The 15,937-nt window shown below is 40.4% G+C and overlaps 2 protein-coding genes across 2 annotated transcripts in view; both read right to left on the minus strand.

The window, feature by feature from the left end:
- Positions 1-247: 247 nt before the first annotated feature.
- Positions 248-11,094, minus strand: LOC101845640 (O-methyltransferase MdmC). Its single transcript, XM_005105658.3, has 7 exons — positions 10,955-11,094; positions 8,084-8,395; positions 7,590-7,694; positions 7,059-7,163; positions 4,080-4,180; positions 3,112-3,261; positions 248-1,457 (listed from the first exon to the last, which is right to left on the minus strand). The coding sequence occupies exons 2-7, from the start codon at positions 8,376-8,378 to the stop codon at positions 1,383-1,385; spliced, it is 831 nt and encodes a 276-aa protein (XP_005105715.1). The 5' UTR covers positions 8,379-8,395; positions 10,955-11,094; the 3' UTR covers positions 248-1,382.
- Positions 11,095-14,083: 2,989 nt separating this feature from the next.
- LOC101847135 (O-methyltransferase MdmC) overlaps positions 14,084-15,937 on the minus strand; it is a gene marked incomplete in the record, with an annotated part of 10,769 nt that continues 8,915 nt past the window's right edge. Inside the window, 1 exon segment of the mRNA XM_013086598.2 lies at positions 14,084-14,650. Within this exon segment, the coding sequence (XP_012942052.1) occupies positions 14,576-14,650 (75 nt within the window).

The raw sequence follows: 15,937 nt of genomic DNA on the forward strand, positions 1-15,937 counted from the left end.
TCCTCCCCCAAGGATGGAATGGAATTAAAGGCGTGTTCTAACTGAGCAAGGGTCCGGGGCAAACGTGGCGTGGCACGAATGGCACGATCTAAAATGTCCCTCAAGTAAGTGCTCAATTAGATTGAAATGTGTTGGCCACCTTGCAGACTGGTGTGTATAGATCTAGTAGAAGTTAAACCCCAAATTTCAACCCACCAGAAGAAGGCTTAAAATGGAGTTTTAAAAAATGAAATCAAATCAGCATGTGCAGACAAAATATTAATTTATTGTGGGATCAAGCTGTCAGTAAAACAGTGTATCAAACAAAAGAGCAAACGTTCTTTTACTGCAGGCATTTGGATACACATGCTCGTTAATAACAGTGATCCATCACTTGACAAAATCCCATAACAATGGACAAGAAAGCAAACGAGAAAAAAAATCAAATGAAGCAAAACAACATCTGACCCAGCAAATTGTTCCTACTTGACCCACAAGAGGCCCAAGTGGATTGCGTAGATATTGCACTCACTATTACACATATTATTATTATAATGATGTGTTGTACCGTGTGCGTTCTGGAGGGAAGAGGAAAGCTGGATGTACTTTGATGGTGATTCGAAATGTTCAATCAGTGACTTAGCCTGACCTTGGTGCGGCCTCACATCGTCACATTGTCTTTCCATGGAGTGGCCATTATAACGCGGAAAAAATGACCGAATGAAAAGTAGGCACTAGACGCTTGATCTACCGCATATCCTTTTCCCAGCTGTAGAAACTGTAGTGCATTTAGATACGACTAGTAGTGCCCAGAGAATGATATGTGTTAAATAAAAGGTAATTGTTATTTTTTATTAGGCTGCGTAGAGCGTGTATATCTTAAATGGTGTATAGTCAACTTCCATGTGACTAAGATACTAGAAAAAGGAAACTAAAGAAGTCAAGCTGGAAATATCCCTTGAAACGAAATGACAAATTTACTGATAAGCAGGCAGTGGATAATCTATGTAACAAAAACAATCCCATAGTTTATGTAAACGTGATCACCATCTACAACAGGGCCTACAGTATACTCTAACTGTGTCCCTCATTTCTTGAAAAATGTTCAACTCCCAAATGAAATCTTTTGGTTTAAATAACAAGAGACGACACAAAAATTAACCCACAATATTTTTTAAAAATCAACTTTTAGTGCAAGCTGACTCCTGATGTCTGCGAGCCTGCAGACTGACCGCAGAATACGTTACAGACGAACAAAAAAAAAGTTGACTTATTCCTTCCAATTGCTCGATTCAGGAATGACACCATCGATGTGACTTGCAAAAACCGCAGTCAAACATTCCAATTCCAGTACATCTGTTTGAGAGCCCCATAGATCAGCGTTAACTTTTGTTTCTGTATCATCATTGTGGCACCTCGCCAACGACATCCGTCTTTCTACGCAGTATCAACACACCGTCTCGGAGAGGCACCATAACCTGCCAACAAGAGAAAAGATGCGAGTGAAGAGAGTAAACAGGAACACGAGACAGAGGCTGAGGAGAGTGACTTGAGAAGAGGCTAGACTAGGCCACACTCCATCAGAATGATATAGGCCTAGTTTTGAGGACGCAATGCAATTCGACCCTCCCGTCACAGCTCTACGTGCGGAAAGTTTGATTCTTAACTCGCCCCCTTTTTGGTATCTAGTAAATTGAAACCTTAATTGAACTCAACAAAGGGGGCGCAATGTAATTCGCCCCCAATGACGTCACAGCCCTACGTGCAGAAAGTTTGATCCTTAATGTTCACTCGCGATCCTTTTGTAATGGAATAGTTTTTAAAATGACAGAAGTAGATACTGAAACTGATAATTGATCATTCATATTATCTCTGAGCATTGAGTGCGTGTGTATGATTATGTTCTTAATTTGAAGTACAATGTTGTAGTTATCCCTCCTCACCATAGGGAGGTAGGAATAGGACTTCAAAGAGGGTATATCGTAACTTATCATTTTATGTTGGATATCAATAATTTATCCACACACACGACGCAGGTGTAAGTAATACACAAGACATCAGCGTTTTATATATATATATATATATATATATATATATATATATATATAAATTATATATATATAAAAGTCTAGGTGTCACACATTACAAAGTTGTTCGCGGGGAGCCTGATTTGATGCGATAGCTAAACTTACACAAACAAAAATATATTTGTAATGCATTTTTAATTTTGAACTTGATGACATGAGATTGTGGATGGTTAGCGGGCGCTCTGGTGTGGTTTGCTCCTTCTTTCCTATCAAACATATAGATTCTATCGTCCTTATCTCTCCTCCTTCTATTGTGTGTTTGTTACTCTCTTCTACACCTCTAATCTTCGGCACTTATGTAACCTCATTGTCATATTGTGTTGCAAGTGCCATAAAACTCTTACGAAAAAGAAATGTCACTTTGTGCTTTTTGTAGCGCATCTGACGTATCAACTTCTACACTACACAGTAGGCTAACTTGGGCTTAAGTTCCCACTCCAGGGGACGTCGCCCGCTGTCTTATACACTTGGTATGAGCACCTTTCTCTCCGGATTCCGTCGTGGAATGTTCGCAGTATGTATGAAGCAGGAAAGAGTTATAAAGTAGCACAAGAGATGAAGCGATACTGGCTGCACACACTAGGAGTCAATGAAACCAACTGCATACTGTCTTGAATCACAGAAATTGATGTACAGAAAAGCGGGAAGACATGGAATAACATCAAGAGGCTAACCCAGGATAGAGAGAAAGGTGGAAAGTGTTTGTCCGTGGCCTATACCCTGATGCAGGGTGAGAAAGGTAATGATGATGATGATGATGATGATGATGATGATGATGATGATGATGATGATGATGGTGATGATGATGGTGATGATGATGATGATGATGAGCACCTTCCCAGAGCCGGTACCACTGGTATCGGTACCTTCCCAGTACCGGTACTGGAGGCTTTGTGCCCCAGTGCTGACTGCTGACACCGCCTACGGCAGTACTGGGACTTCTTGTAGGCCTACTGGGTACCGGTTCCTGCCTAGTCCTAAATCTACCACAACCACCAGGAGGGTATACAGTAGGTTGTAAGGTCCTTGCACCACCACAACTAACCTTGTGAAGAGACTGATCAGCCTCCACAGCAGATGCAACCCGTTGAGTGGAGTTCTCTTCAGCAGATGGCTTGTAACCCGAACCGTGTGCAAAGGCGTTGTCGACCAGTACCGTCCCACGGGGAGCCAGTAGGCCCTCTTCAAATATGATCTGGTGGGAGGCAGAAGGAAACATTATGCTGACTTATGCGTTTTCATCAATTACCCCCCCCCCTCCCCGACCACCTCCTTGATCATCTGATTTCTAATTCAACCCCCCTGCCCCCCGCCCCCTCCCCACCCCTTGCTCCCACTCCATCGCCTCTTTGACTTGTCTCCACCCTCCTTTTCTTTCACAAGGGGCACAACTTTTGCCACTAGCCATTCAGAAAACTTGCGTTGTTTTAATATTACAGAACAAAATATTATGGGTTTAATGCCTCTTTCAAAACTGAACTCTATGTTATATAAGAGGCAGGAACCCAAAATTTAATGTCCATGGCCGATAGAAGCTGAACAGGTGGAAATCTATGAAAATTCCCAAAATAATCCAAACTCATCGGGGATTCCAACCAGGGTCATTCACATCATAACCCAGTGCAACACAAACTGAGTTAACATTTAACCTGATCTGTTCCGAGTACCTAGCATAAATCTTGCCAAATTATATTATACAGTACATAATAGGAAGACATGTACATAATTATCATAAATTATAGAATCTATAATTCATACATATAGACCTATATATTTTTTAATGGACAACCTTTTAGGGAGAGGCAAAAGACTCATTTACTTCTATATCGTGGCTGTTAATACAGCTTTGCTGAGATCTCTTTTTTTTCTTCTTTTTTCATAAAAGAAAAGCATATCAACTTGACGACATGCATTTATAAACACAAAGGAAAAAACAAAACAAAACAGACTGAAACAACAGTGGGAATAAAAGGTACTTCCGACTCATGCCTTCTGACCAACCAGCCTGCTCACCTTGAAGAATTCCAGGTAATAAGATTTGTCCGCGTCCAAAAAGATCAGGTCGAAAGTTTTTCCCGCCTTCACCGCTTCTCTCATGTAGTCTGAGGGTGAGCCTGGTGGGAGAGAGGGACAAAGAGAGAACATCTTGACCAGTAGTGTGGGATACAAAGAACATCTTGACCAGTGGAGACCAAAACAACATTTTGGCCTGTGGAAACGAAGACAAAGAACATCTTGACAGCAGTAGAGGGACTGAATGGAGAAATGGGGCATCCATGACTATGGCTAAATGATGTGAGGAGCAAGACATCCGAAGGGACAGGGAGTGGGTCAGCGTCACTGACACATTGGGCAGTATACTCGAATGGTAGCAACCTTAGGCAGAGAATATCGTGAGTAGCCAGAGGGAGCAGCCAATGCCGAGGTAGAGACGCTGATAGTATTACTAGATTCTAGTTTAACCACGCCCAGCATTTGCATGGAGATGTAAGCCATCAGAGACCCTAAACTGGATTGAGGCAACAGAGCTCCACACGGCTATCCTCGTCACTGACTCAATGAGCATCCTCGAAAAAGTGAAGAAGCACATGTTGTGTGCAGACTGGCGAGAGGCGATACGAAGCAGGAGACTCGCAAAGATAGTATTTATATGAAAACTATCGGTAAGCCCAAATGCTCATATTTCTAAAGTGAAAAGAATATTTCGTGGGTTATGTCATCCAAGTCTTCACTACTGATCCTCAAGTAACGCAAATCATGAAGTCTACAGCTAGAAATCCATAGGCGCGGAAACTGAACGGCAGCAGAACGGTGCCGGGACGAAATGTGCGGTATCGCAAGTGCCAACTTCAGTGTTTGAGTCCTTTGATTCGGTACGCACGGCATGTTATTGTTAGCTCCTTTTTGTTTTGTTTCGATGCATTAGCATTTCGATGCCCAGTGCCCAGTCAAAACTGTCTATAGTGCGGTCAAAAATTCGTGGCACAACTAATCCTCAAATATCTCTTTAACCGGAGAATCTATGGCATCCATACTTCGTACAACTGTATCAAGTTGTCTTAACTTTTAAAATCATATTTTTCCACAACAATTGAGGCTAGATTAAAAAAAACGCTTTTCAAGATTTATATAAAATACTATAAATCTCTTTCACGAGGAATGTGGGACTGTTCACAGCATTCCCCACTTCTCACACATATTTTACATACGCTCATAGCCTACGTCACAGCTCAGCAATGGCACTTTTCAGTGGCAAAACTTGTTACAAAAAATCAATTTTATAGTGAACACATTTTTTGCACTAAAGACAAAGATAGTACTTAACAAGATGGTCCACCCAGCCAAAAAAGTGTCCGCCGGAAGTCCGCTCTTTGCTTCAGATGGCGCTACAGTCTGTTTTGAAGCTCTCTTTCGTTTTTCCAGAAGAAGAATGGGAATAGCACCTCCTTGCATGCGCAGCTGCTGTTCATCAGCAGTTCGGGTTCGTTCAGTGCGGAGTTTTAGGTTTTTAAAATTTTTAATGACCTCTCGCCTTGCATTCTAAAGTCAAATTAAACAAAGAAAACAATCACCCCTTCCTCCGGAAAAGGTTTTTTTTGTCAGCGTAACCATTTAATGAAAACGTTTTTCCGAAATTTATCCAAAAACTTGTAAGTTTCACTTTGATTTTTTAAACTCAAGTAGGGTAACTCTGTTCGCAAATGCGCATTTGCGAAGAGGGCGCCACCGAATTTTAGAGCACTTTTTAAATTGGCTCAAAGAGAGGAGTGGCCCCTCTTGTTATGTAGACTCTTTGCTAAAGATTCTAAAAACATGCGTTCAGTTAAAGGTAGTGTCGGGTTAGAAAATCTTGACGGACTTACTTTTAAAAGAGGTATTGCCCCTGTTGTAAACCTTGTAAATTCTGTAAAAACCACCCACTTGGATTTTTTTATAAGCATTTATTAAAGAATTTTCTAGAATACAGCTAATAGGTGTTACAAAAATATTGATCTGTTAAGACAAATCGACACAAGGCAGTGTGCAAAATCTGGAAAATCTGTTCGATAGCTTAGGAAATGTTTGACAATAAGTTGCGCCAGGAATTTTTGACGCACTATACTAGATCTATAGGTTCGTGAAACAATTGCGTCCACAAGGCAACGTGACATTTTCACTCTGCGACACCTCTACGGCAGCGACAGAATCGCTCCTGTGTCCGATTAAAAAGTGCCGCGCTATGGTACCGCAGAACTGCCGGTGCCATACGGCTGCCGTTCCGTTTTTATGGATTCTGTCAATGACATTTCTGTTTCAGTGATCTGTACTGTCCCAGTGCCGTTCCGCTGCCGTTCAGTTTTTGTGCCTATGGATTTCCAACTTCATGCGTTTCAATGTTGCGAAACAGAAGAAAGAGACTGGAGAACGCCCATGCGTTGATTGCAGGCCAGTGAGAGGCTTCGCCAGTTTACCGTTCGCCTACGTTTATGACACACATTCAATAGGCCAAGAGAAGCAAGGATGGTGAGTGTACGAAGGTCACGTGACCTTCCGTTGATTATGGCTTATTATTGTCTCTGCCAAGCCAGTTCACATAGGTCCTGGACATGATAGCGTGACGGCACGTGTTGTGTATCTTGATGTCACCTGCATAATAATTATGGGCTTGCTTCCTATCGTCTCTATTCTTAATCTGTCCTGTGTTCTGAGTGACTTTTTGGCGGATTGAGCAAGGTAATGGTGTCGAAGAGAAAGCACAATGCGTACTGCCTGCTGTGCAGTAACTGAAACTGAAAGAGGTAGACAAGAAAAAAAACTTCCAAAAATTGAAATTTGCTGCGAGCATGGCATAAGAGAATATGGGGAAGATGCAGCATTCCAGCATTTTCTTTCTTAAAGTGAGAGATAGTTGCTTGGATTTAAATACTCCACTGCAATTCTTTAACAAACGTACAACTTGCAACCTAAGTGCCTTGAAATATATATATAAAAAAGAAGACAATGGAAACTCACCGATAGAGATTTGTATTTTCTTGGAATGAGGCGACTCCCGAAGCAGAGATCCAGTAAAGGTCTCCAGATACTCTTCTAAATCAACAGTCACAAGTTCTCCATCAGCTACAGATAGAAATACAGAAAAACTTGTTAATATCACAGATTTGTATTTTAACCCCTTCAAGACCACACATAGTAGAGACTGAGAAAGTTCAAACAGAGTAGCACACAAGAGTAACCAGTCAAAGTCCTCATATCCGTTGAAACGGTTGTTTACATGTAATATGAAAAAAGAAAAGTCTCGCAATTAGATAACAGAAAATCAGTGCGAGCTGTTATTTGTAGATGCCAGGCCTATTTTGTCTAATGGTTGAGTAACTTACTCACAAATAGTCTATTTAAAAATCCATGTCTATGACTAGTAGTGTAGGAACTAACCAGAAAGATCTCCACATGTTTAAAACTTTTAAAAAGCAACAAGGCCCATTAAAATGAGAATGACGTCCCAAAATACCAATCATTAACATTTGGAGCTGGAAACATACATACCAGGTAGGGCCTCAGCCATAGACAGTGCACTATACCCAGTGAACATGCCGATGTCCAGAACACGCTTTGCATTTTGAATGCTCACCATAGACTTTAAAAACTGACCTGGGAACAATTCACAAAAAGTATAGAGATATTATATGTATAACATATTATGCACGAATAAAAAGCTTTACACAAAAACACTAGGGCCTATAAGTAAAAAAGCACTCTCTTTGATTGCTACTATAACCACTTTTATTTGATCAAGCCTTGCACCAAACAACGATATAATAAAAATTAAATTTAAGTGAAACTTAGATGAATGCATCTGGATAAAGCTCAAAATATTACAGAAATTGTTGCATTCTTTACGCAAATATGTTAAACAAAATCATGTCCCAACCGACTGAAAATACAGAAGACTAAAAGGAATTGACACTTTCCTCTAAAATATGGAAACAAGAGACTATAAGTGGTATGAAGACCAGCTTTTTTAACCAAAAAATTCCAACCTTCCAAATTCCCGGTCATCATCTTGGGTCTCAGATTCCACTTGGTTTTCCCATCTGAGTGTAAACTTTGCCAGTCATGCTTGTAGGTCTCCGTGAGGATCTTATGGAAAACTTCCGTCTCCCCACTGGTGACCGAATCAGTGTACTTCTCCCGTAGATCCACCAGCTCCAACGCCGTCTCGATTGATTTAATCACATCTGGGGAAGCTCCCGTGTCCTGCGCCAGTTTGAGAGCACGGTGCATTTCCATTACTGCTGGGTTATAATGACTCAGAATGTGTTCCGACTTGGACATGCTGATAGTTTAGTTTACTGAAATACAAACATCACACAAATTATGTTACACATATTTGAAAATAAAATAAACATCGCACAAATGCATTACACATTTCACAAACATAACTCATACTGGACTCAAAGATTACACATATCATCATCATCAATGCCTTTCACCCCTGGCAGGGTATAGGCCACATACAAGCTCCTTCCATTTCTCTCTGTCATGGGCCATCCTTTCAAATTCGTTCCAAGTGAGCCTCATCTCTCTCATGTCCCTTTCCTCGCACCTCCTCCATGTTTCCCGTGGCCTACCCCTGCCTCGTGCTCCTTGTGGGTTCCACTGCAGTGACTGTCTTGTGATGTTTCTGCTGGGCTTTCTTAAGGTGTGTCCCATCCATCGCCACTTTATTAGTCCTATTTCTACTTCTATATCCTTTTGTCCTGTCCTTTCCGACAGCTCTTCTTTTTGTTATTCTCTCCTGCCACCTAATTCTTAGAATACCCCTTATACATATGTTGATGAAAGTCTGGACTTTATTCAGTCTTCCAAGTTTCGCAGCCATAGGGGAGCACAGACTTGGCGTTGGAGTTAAAGAGTCGAATCTCTGACTCATATAAGTGTCACATTTAAAACGTATCACAAACATTAAACTCACGTATAAAACTGGAATGACAATCGTATTGAGACCAAACTCCGTGGGATTATTTAAAACCTAGTACTTCAGTTACTAATTCTGACCAGATAGTCTCATCGAATGGCTTGTCACCTCCTGGCAGACAGCCTAAAAAATTCGGAAACATAGATTATTCATTTTAGTTTGTTCTGGGATCACTGTTCAACCTCTCTATTTAAACTTTTGTTTAAAAAACGTCTTATTATGTTAATCAACATCTTGAAAAGATAAACTACGTATGTCTATGAACAGTATCTTGGACACCATGTGACAGTAGCCAGATTAGCCAAGAAAAGGTCTCAACTTTTGTTTTCTATAAACTGCTACGTTACACTTTATAACTGTATGCATAATGAAAGTTATGCGTGCTGTATACACGATGTATATAATAGGCCCTTTTTCATGTTGTAAAACTGATGTCGATGAAAGGAAGGAACTCTGTATGTCTTTGACACGATTATAATATATTATTGCGCCTCATGAATTTAATTATTCCCTTTCTGCCTTCGTTTCCATCCATTACGGTTCACCCACACATGTGTGTGATACGTGGTGCGAATTCTGTTTAGTTTTAGTAAGAATTTTACGGCACTTGCAACACAATAAAATATGAGTGCCGAAGATAAGGTGTTACAAGAGAGTAATAAGCACAAAAAAGAAAACGGGGGAGAGGTCGGGACGACGACAGATGTTTGATAATAAAGGAGCAAATCACACCAGAGCACCCGCCAGCCACCCACATTGAGTTCTGTGAACAGCCATCATAATCTATAGTAACTAACACACCTCTCAAAGTCTGTCAGGCCATCAACACTTAAGAAACCAGAGAATAGAGACTGGGCACTGGAAGCTCAATAACTTGTTGGGCTATACACAAAGCTTTTCAGAACAGGTGATAGTTATAATACATTTTATGCTACACCCTTCTCCACACACGTAGGACACTGTGCAGGCAGACCACTTGAACTTGACTGAGGAGGAAAAGCAAAGATACGAAGGAAGAGCAAGTATCTGAAGAAGAAAAAAAAAGAGAACGAACACTGTGAAGCGAGTTCATCTCAAAATTTAAAGTACACGTTATCTCATATAGAGCTAACATCACATCAGAACTGAGAGCGTGATTGAAGCACAGATGTCGCATAGTATTTTATTGTTTTAACTGGACAATAACATGTTTTTTTGCATAAATAATATGTGTGCTACTCATGTTGGAAGTTCGCAATGATTACCAAGAAATCATTCAGTTGTTAACTAGATGAAAAACGCCTTCATACTGAGCAAAATTGTACTTGATACTTGATTCGGTTTTTCCAACCTCGCGGCAAACTTTTTTACCGTCGAACCGGTCACAAAAATCTTCTGTCAGAAGGAACCCCCCCCCCCGGGACAGTGCTACTGACTGAAGTTGTCTTTAGGCCACTCCCAAAGGGGGGATGTTAGCATGTTCTGTTCTTACGCAAGAAGAATTGTAAATGGGCTGGTTTATCAATGTCATGCTCGTACTGTGGCGGAACAACACATGGGGAATTGGCGAATTGCTGCTTTTTCTTTTCTCATCCTTACTGTCGTTATTTTTCCTCTACTTCTGTTATGTTTGTCAGCCTCTTGCGAACTGCTCTTTCCGGGGTGCCTTATTGGTAGTCGAAGCAGACTTTGTGCTGTTGAGGCTAGAGAGATGAGCAAAGTCAGACTGGCTCCCCGTTTGGACTTCTCTGTTGACATCCACCTTTTGGCGCTCATATGACCTTATGCAGTTGCGAGCGCCGTAAAACCTTACTAAACTGTCAGATGTAAACAAACATTTGAACACATCATAAATTAATATTATGTATGACAGGACCACAAGAGTAAACTACAAACTTGTCTTATTTTTAATCTTTAGAAACAGATGTAGTTAATTAAATAAAAAGAAACCCACCTGCAGTCTGAAGAAATGAAAGTGGGGAAAAAGCCAGACGACTTGCACAATGCCACGTATACTATGGACTAACTTCGGAGTCCCTGTGGGATTTTTGTCGTCACGGCTAGCATAAAGAGCGGCCGCTGAAAAGGGAGACAGTAATATACCCGAGCTGGCCAAGAACGGCACTTATAATTCTTTTTGTACCCTCCATGGACGGAGCTTATTAATTATTAGGTTATTAGGTTTATAGGCCAAAGAATTATTCGTTATATAGGTTTAACGTCACTGCTTTTAGAACTAGTTAATCTGATCTTAGTTACAAGCCCAGGCAGGACAAAAATCAGGGTCCAAGTCAGAAAATAGAACGTTCTTTTTGTGATAACAGCACTGGAAGAAGGACCAAGTGCGTGTATCCCGCAGTTCCACGTTTTGCATCAGTACATGTTGCCTATTGGGTTTAGTGGGGTACGCGCCGCTACCCCTGCAGTTTCGTAACGCCTAAAGATACAATTATTATCTGAGCGATACTACATTGTAACAAAGCAGTTGTTCGCTGCAAAAGCAGGCTATTTGACCATGACTCAGCGAAACCAGAACATTATGTAACCTTTTTGCTCACAAGATTTAGCAGGCCTGGTCTGTTGCATATGGTTGCGGGGGGGAGGGGGAGGGTAATAATATATAATTATGATAATAATTACTATATTATGATAATAATAATAATAATAATAATAATAATAATAATAATAATAATAATAACAATAATAACAATAATAATAATAATAATAATAATAATACTAACAATAATAATAATAAAATGACATTTATAATGCGCTCAATCCCGATTAAGGTATACAGGCTCTAGGCGTTTTCCAATACAACAGCAACATAATATAATCAGTAGATTACATTGTGTTCTGACCACAATAAAGTCGCTCTTTAAATATTTATCTAATTAATTTTAAAACGCAAAAGACTTTAGGTGACATTTAAATAAATTAAAGGATTGGAATTCTCTTAAACTACTGGGCAAAGCATTCTAGATCTCGAGGACTTGATTTTCAAATGCTCTGTCACCCGTTGTTTTAAGTTTTATGATAGTAAAAGAAATTTCTTTTTGTTAGCCGATGACCTATAGATTAAACTGCGACTTAAATGCACAGTTTCAACACATTTGATAAATATGATGGCACATTAATAATTATCGTTCCAGCATTTGTGACACTGAGTGGCCAGCTACATCTTTTCTCAACAGGAAGCCAGTGCAGTGTCCGTAAAAGAGATGTAACAGAGTCTCGCTTTCTTTTCTGTAAAACTAAACGTGCAGCATTGTTTTGTACAGTTCGAAGTCTTTTCACCTTCTCCAGCAATGTTCCCGATAACCAAGGAATTAAAATAATCAAGACGTTAAAAAACTAAGCTATTTTTTAAAAAAAGCAGATCTCCAGAATCTCAAATTGTATGTAGATCTAGATCTATCCATTTCAACAGGCATCACAACCCCCTCACCAAAAAAAAAAAAAAAATATTCCGAAATTAAAACAATTTTAGAAGTCGGCGAACATCGTTGGTCCTAAAGGGACCCATTTTTTACTGGCCCAAAAGAAACTTTGTAGTAATTAGTCCAAAAAAAGGGGGAAGGGGGAGTGTGTGTGTGTGTGGGGGGGGGGGGGGGAGTTTCACAGGCTTTTGTAAGGCGTTTCATTTACATGCTTAAGTCCGCCTGATAGATCTGGGGCGAAATGGGGTAGGACATGGTAGGAGCGAGCAAATTTACATCTTTTTTTTTTCCACCACTCAATGAATTTCCTAACATTGAAATAGCGAACTTTTTCTGAATTGAGTTATTTCTTTCGATGGCATTATTAATATTATTGTAATAATCTGTTTCTAGATACAAAGAGCAGACAATTAAAAAGAGTGGAGGTCGTTGTTGGAAGGTTACATCCTGCAGTGAATGGACAACATCTAGGTCCAAGGTTCAAATCTGTTCCAGGGGAAATTTTGCCATTATCAAATATCGTGTCGACAAGTTATCACACCACGTTGTTCAGATTACCAGCTCTTGTGGGTATAATTACCGTCCATTGGAAAGGTACTTTGGTCTTGTTTCTTCATCTTGCCAACAGATATGGTATGTTTTGAGTTTCATGCCCGAATTAACGCTACAAGTTTCAATAATTGGCCGCACCTCCAAACTAGCGTCTAACTTTTAATCTGTCAAAAGAGGGCTTGAAGTGGAGCAAGTGTACTCAAAAAGTACTTTGGAAGGAAGCAGCAAAACAGTGGTTCAAACATCAAACAAAGATATTTTTACAAAGAACTCATTCAAAACCCAAAACGTTTTAATTAATACAAATTTTAATGAGGATTACAATGGAAAAAAATGTGTGTGCATAACAAATATCAAATACACGATGGTATAAAACAACAAAAAGTGAACTCCATTATCTCTGGTTACAAGAGATCATAAAACTCAACTCGAGTACCGCTTTACATTGAGAACAGTAGAAAAATGTGTGAAAACTTGCACATTCTACAAGTTATTCGGCTAACATTGGGAAACTAATAGTATTCTGCAGCAGAGCTGTGCGGGTTCTCATTGTCTAGAGGTTACAGTGTTCGCCTCTTATTCAACAGGTCCCGAGTTCGAAACCTGACAGCGACGGAAAATTTTCTTCTCCAAAATGTCCTTTCACCTTACCTCTTTTCCTGCTCTCTAATTATGTTCTGTCATCTCCTTTCGTCTCTACTTTCTCCCCACCTTCCCCTTTCCCCTTCCTCTGGGCTCCTGATTATTTCTGCAGCATTTCTGTTACTACTCCTTGGCTCCCTCTTACTGGTTTATTTCCTCCACACCCCTGATCTTACGGTAGATAGGATCTACACCTAGCCCTCCGGATAAGAGCGAAACATCATTGAGGTCCCGTGTGCAAGACGCGCACGTTAAAAATCCGTTGGAGACCCAAAATTGATAAGAGTACGCTTCGGCAGCCACCCGGGCAAAATTCAAAATTAAATCCCAACAAAATGAAATTTTTAATGTCCTGCAAGCTCACAATGATGACCTTATGCAGTTTGCGAGCGCCATAAAAACTTACCAAAAAAGTTGATTTGTTTGCATGTATTTCCTCTAGAATCTAGTTACATGATAAGAAACCATCACTAAGACAAACAATAACCATAGCCGAGCATCCCAAACTCCTCTACGTCTGACGGAGAGCCCCGCAATAGACCAGTTCTGACCTGTGTGTTCGATCTGTCCTTTCAGTTTCTCTAGCTTGATGCTCTGTCCTTTGTGCTCGTGCACAAGTTATTTTTGAGAGAATAACTCTTTTACAAAGCTCTGGGTTCAAAATCCACACGACTAAAACCCACTTTATTCTGGGTAAATTAATTATTTTTAAAAAATTGTCCAGGCTCCACAAAATAACATTTAAAAAAGAGGTACACGGCTACAAACGACCCACCATCTGTTGAATTCGGGAAATAAAAAGTTGTCATCTCTGGGTGTTAAAAGAACTTTTTTAAAATATCAAAACGGCAGCAAAAGACACTGTGGTGAAATTTTTCAAACTTGATTTTTCAAAACTGGACAAAATACATCTAGTTCTGAGGCGACGTTTTGTTTCTGGATCATTGTGGTACTTGGCCATCAACGTCCGCCTTTCTCCGCAGCATCACCACGCCGTCACGGAGAGGCACCACAACCTGCCAGCGGTGAGAGGAAAAGAGGGGACAGAGGCTCAGGATGACCTGAGATAAGGCTTTACACTCTATCACTATCAGTGTGATGAGGAGGTTAATAAAGTGGTGTGACCATCCCTATTATTTCAAGATAATTTAGCACCTTTCCAAAAACAACGGGGTGTAATACATATTTCAATAGTTTTAAAAAGATGGTTTAAACCTGAGGCAAATAAATGTAGTTCTGAAGAAGAACCAGTATAGGGGGATCAGTTTTTGCACGACAGGAACCCCGATCAACAGACCAACATGAAAGTGATAGAGCTGGAAAGAAGACGCACCGTATTATATCTGGAGAAAAGAAGACACCACCCTCCCCTCCCCGACCGTCTCACCTATTTTGAGGTTGGGGCTAACAGAAGGGCACCGTACCAATGGAAAATACCTCTCTCCTCTCTCTCTCTATCTTTTTCCTGATAATAATACAAGGACAGGGGAACCTGTCTGTACCACAATTTTTTTACCACTACCACTACCACTACCACTACCACAACCACTACCACTACCACTACCACTACCACTACCACTACCACTACCACTACCACTACCACTATCACTAATATCTTGCTCACTTTCGTCTGACCGTGGTTAAAACGAAGTAAAATGAAATCGCTCTGTTTTATCTTCTCCTACTTTTACATACGAGTCTGAAAGTTGGATGACCAACAGAATCTAAAAGCCCATTCACAAAAGTCATTGCGACACAATTTCTTTTAATGTTAGCCTAAAGTGGATAAAAAAAAAGAACAGGGGATTTACAGCCCACACCTAAACCATTAAAAAGTTGACACATTTCCCTCAACACCACACTTAAACGCACACCAGAGAAACACCGCCCAATGTACAGGTGGGTACCTTTCAAGGATCAAGTGGAGACGTCAGAACAACCGTGGGATGAAATCTTCACGCTCACATTTAAATGTAGGGGGAAGGGTGGTGTCACTTTCTCGAAATGAGCAATTTGAGGCTAGGTTACTGTATTTCAGCAATCCTGTGTACGCACCCAAAAAGTGGTTTTTAATGATATACAGCCGAAATAGAGAAACTTTGTTATTACTGGATCAAGATTTTTGGGGAGAAAAAATAATTTTGTTTGGTCCCTGGCCTGCAGAAGTGTCATGCAAAGTTTCGAGGGCGCAGGTAAAAAAACAACAACCCACCAAATGAGCTAAAATTTGTTTTACGTGGACAGACAAAAGTGAACAAGCTATACCCCAACCACTACCACTACTACTACCACCACCACCACCA

The sequence above is a fragment of the Aplysia californica genome, unplaced genomic scaffold (genome assembly GCF_000002075.1).
Source record: "Aplysia californica isolate F4 #8 unplaced genomic scaffold, AplCal3.0 scaffold00484, whole genome shotgun sequence".
Lineage (NCBI taxonomy): Eukaryota > Metazoa > Mollusca > Gastropoda > Aplysiida > Aplysiidae > Aplysia > Aplysia californica.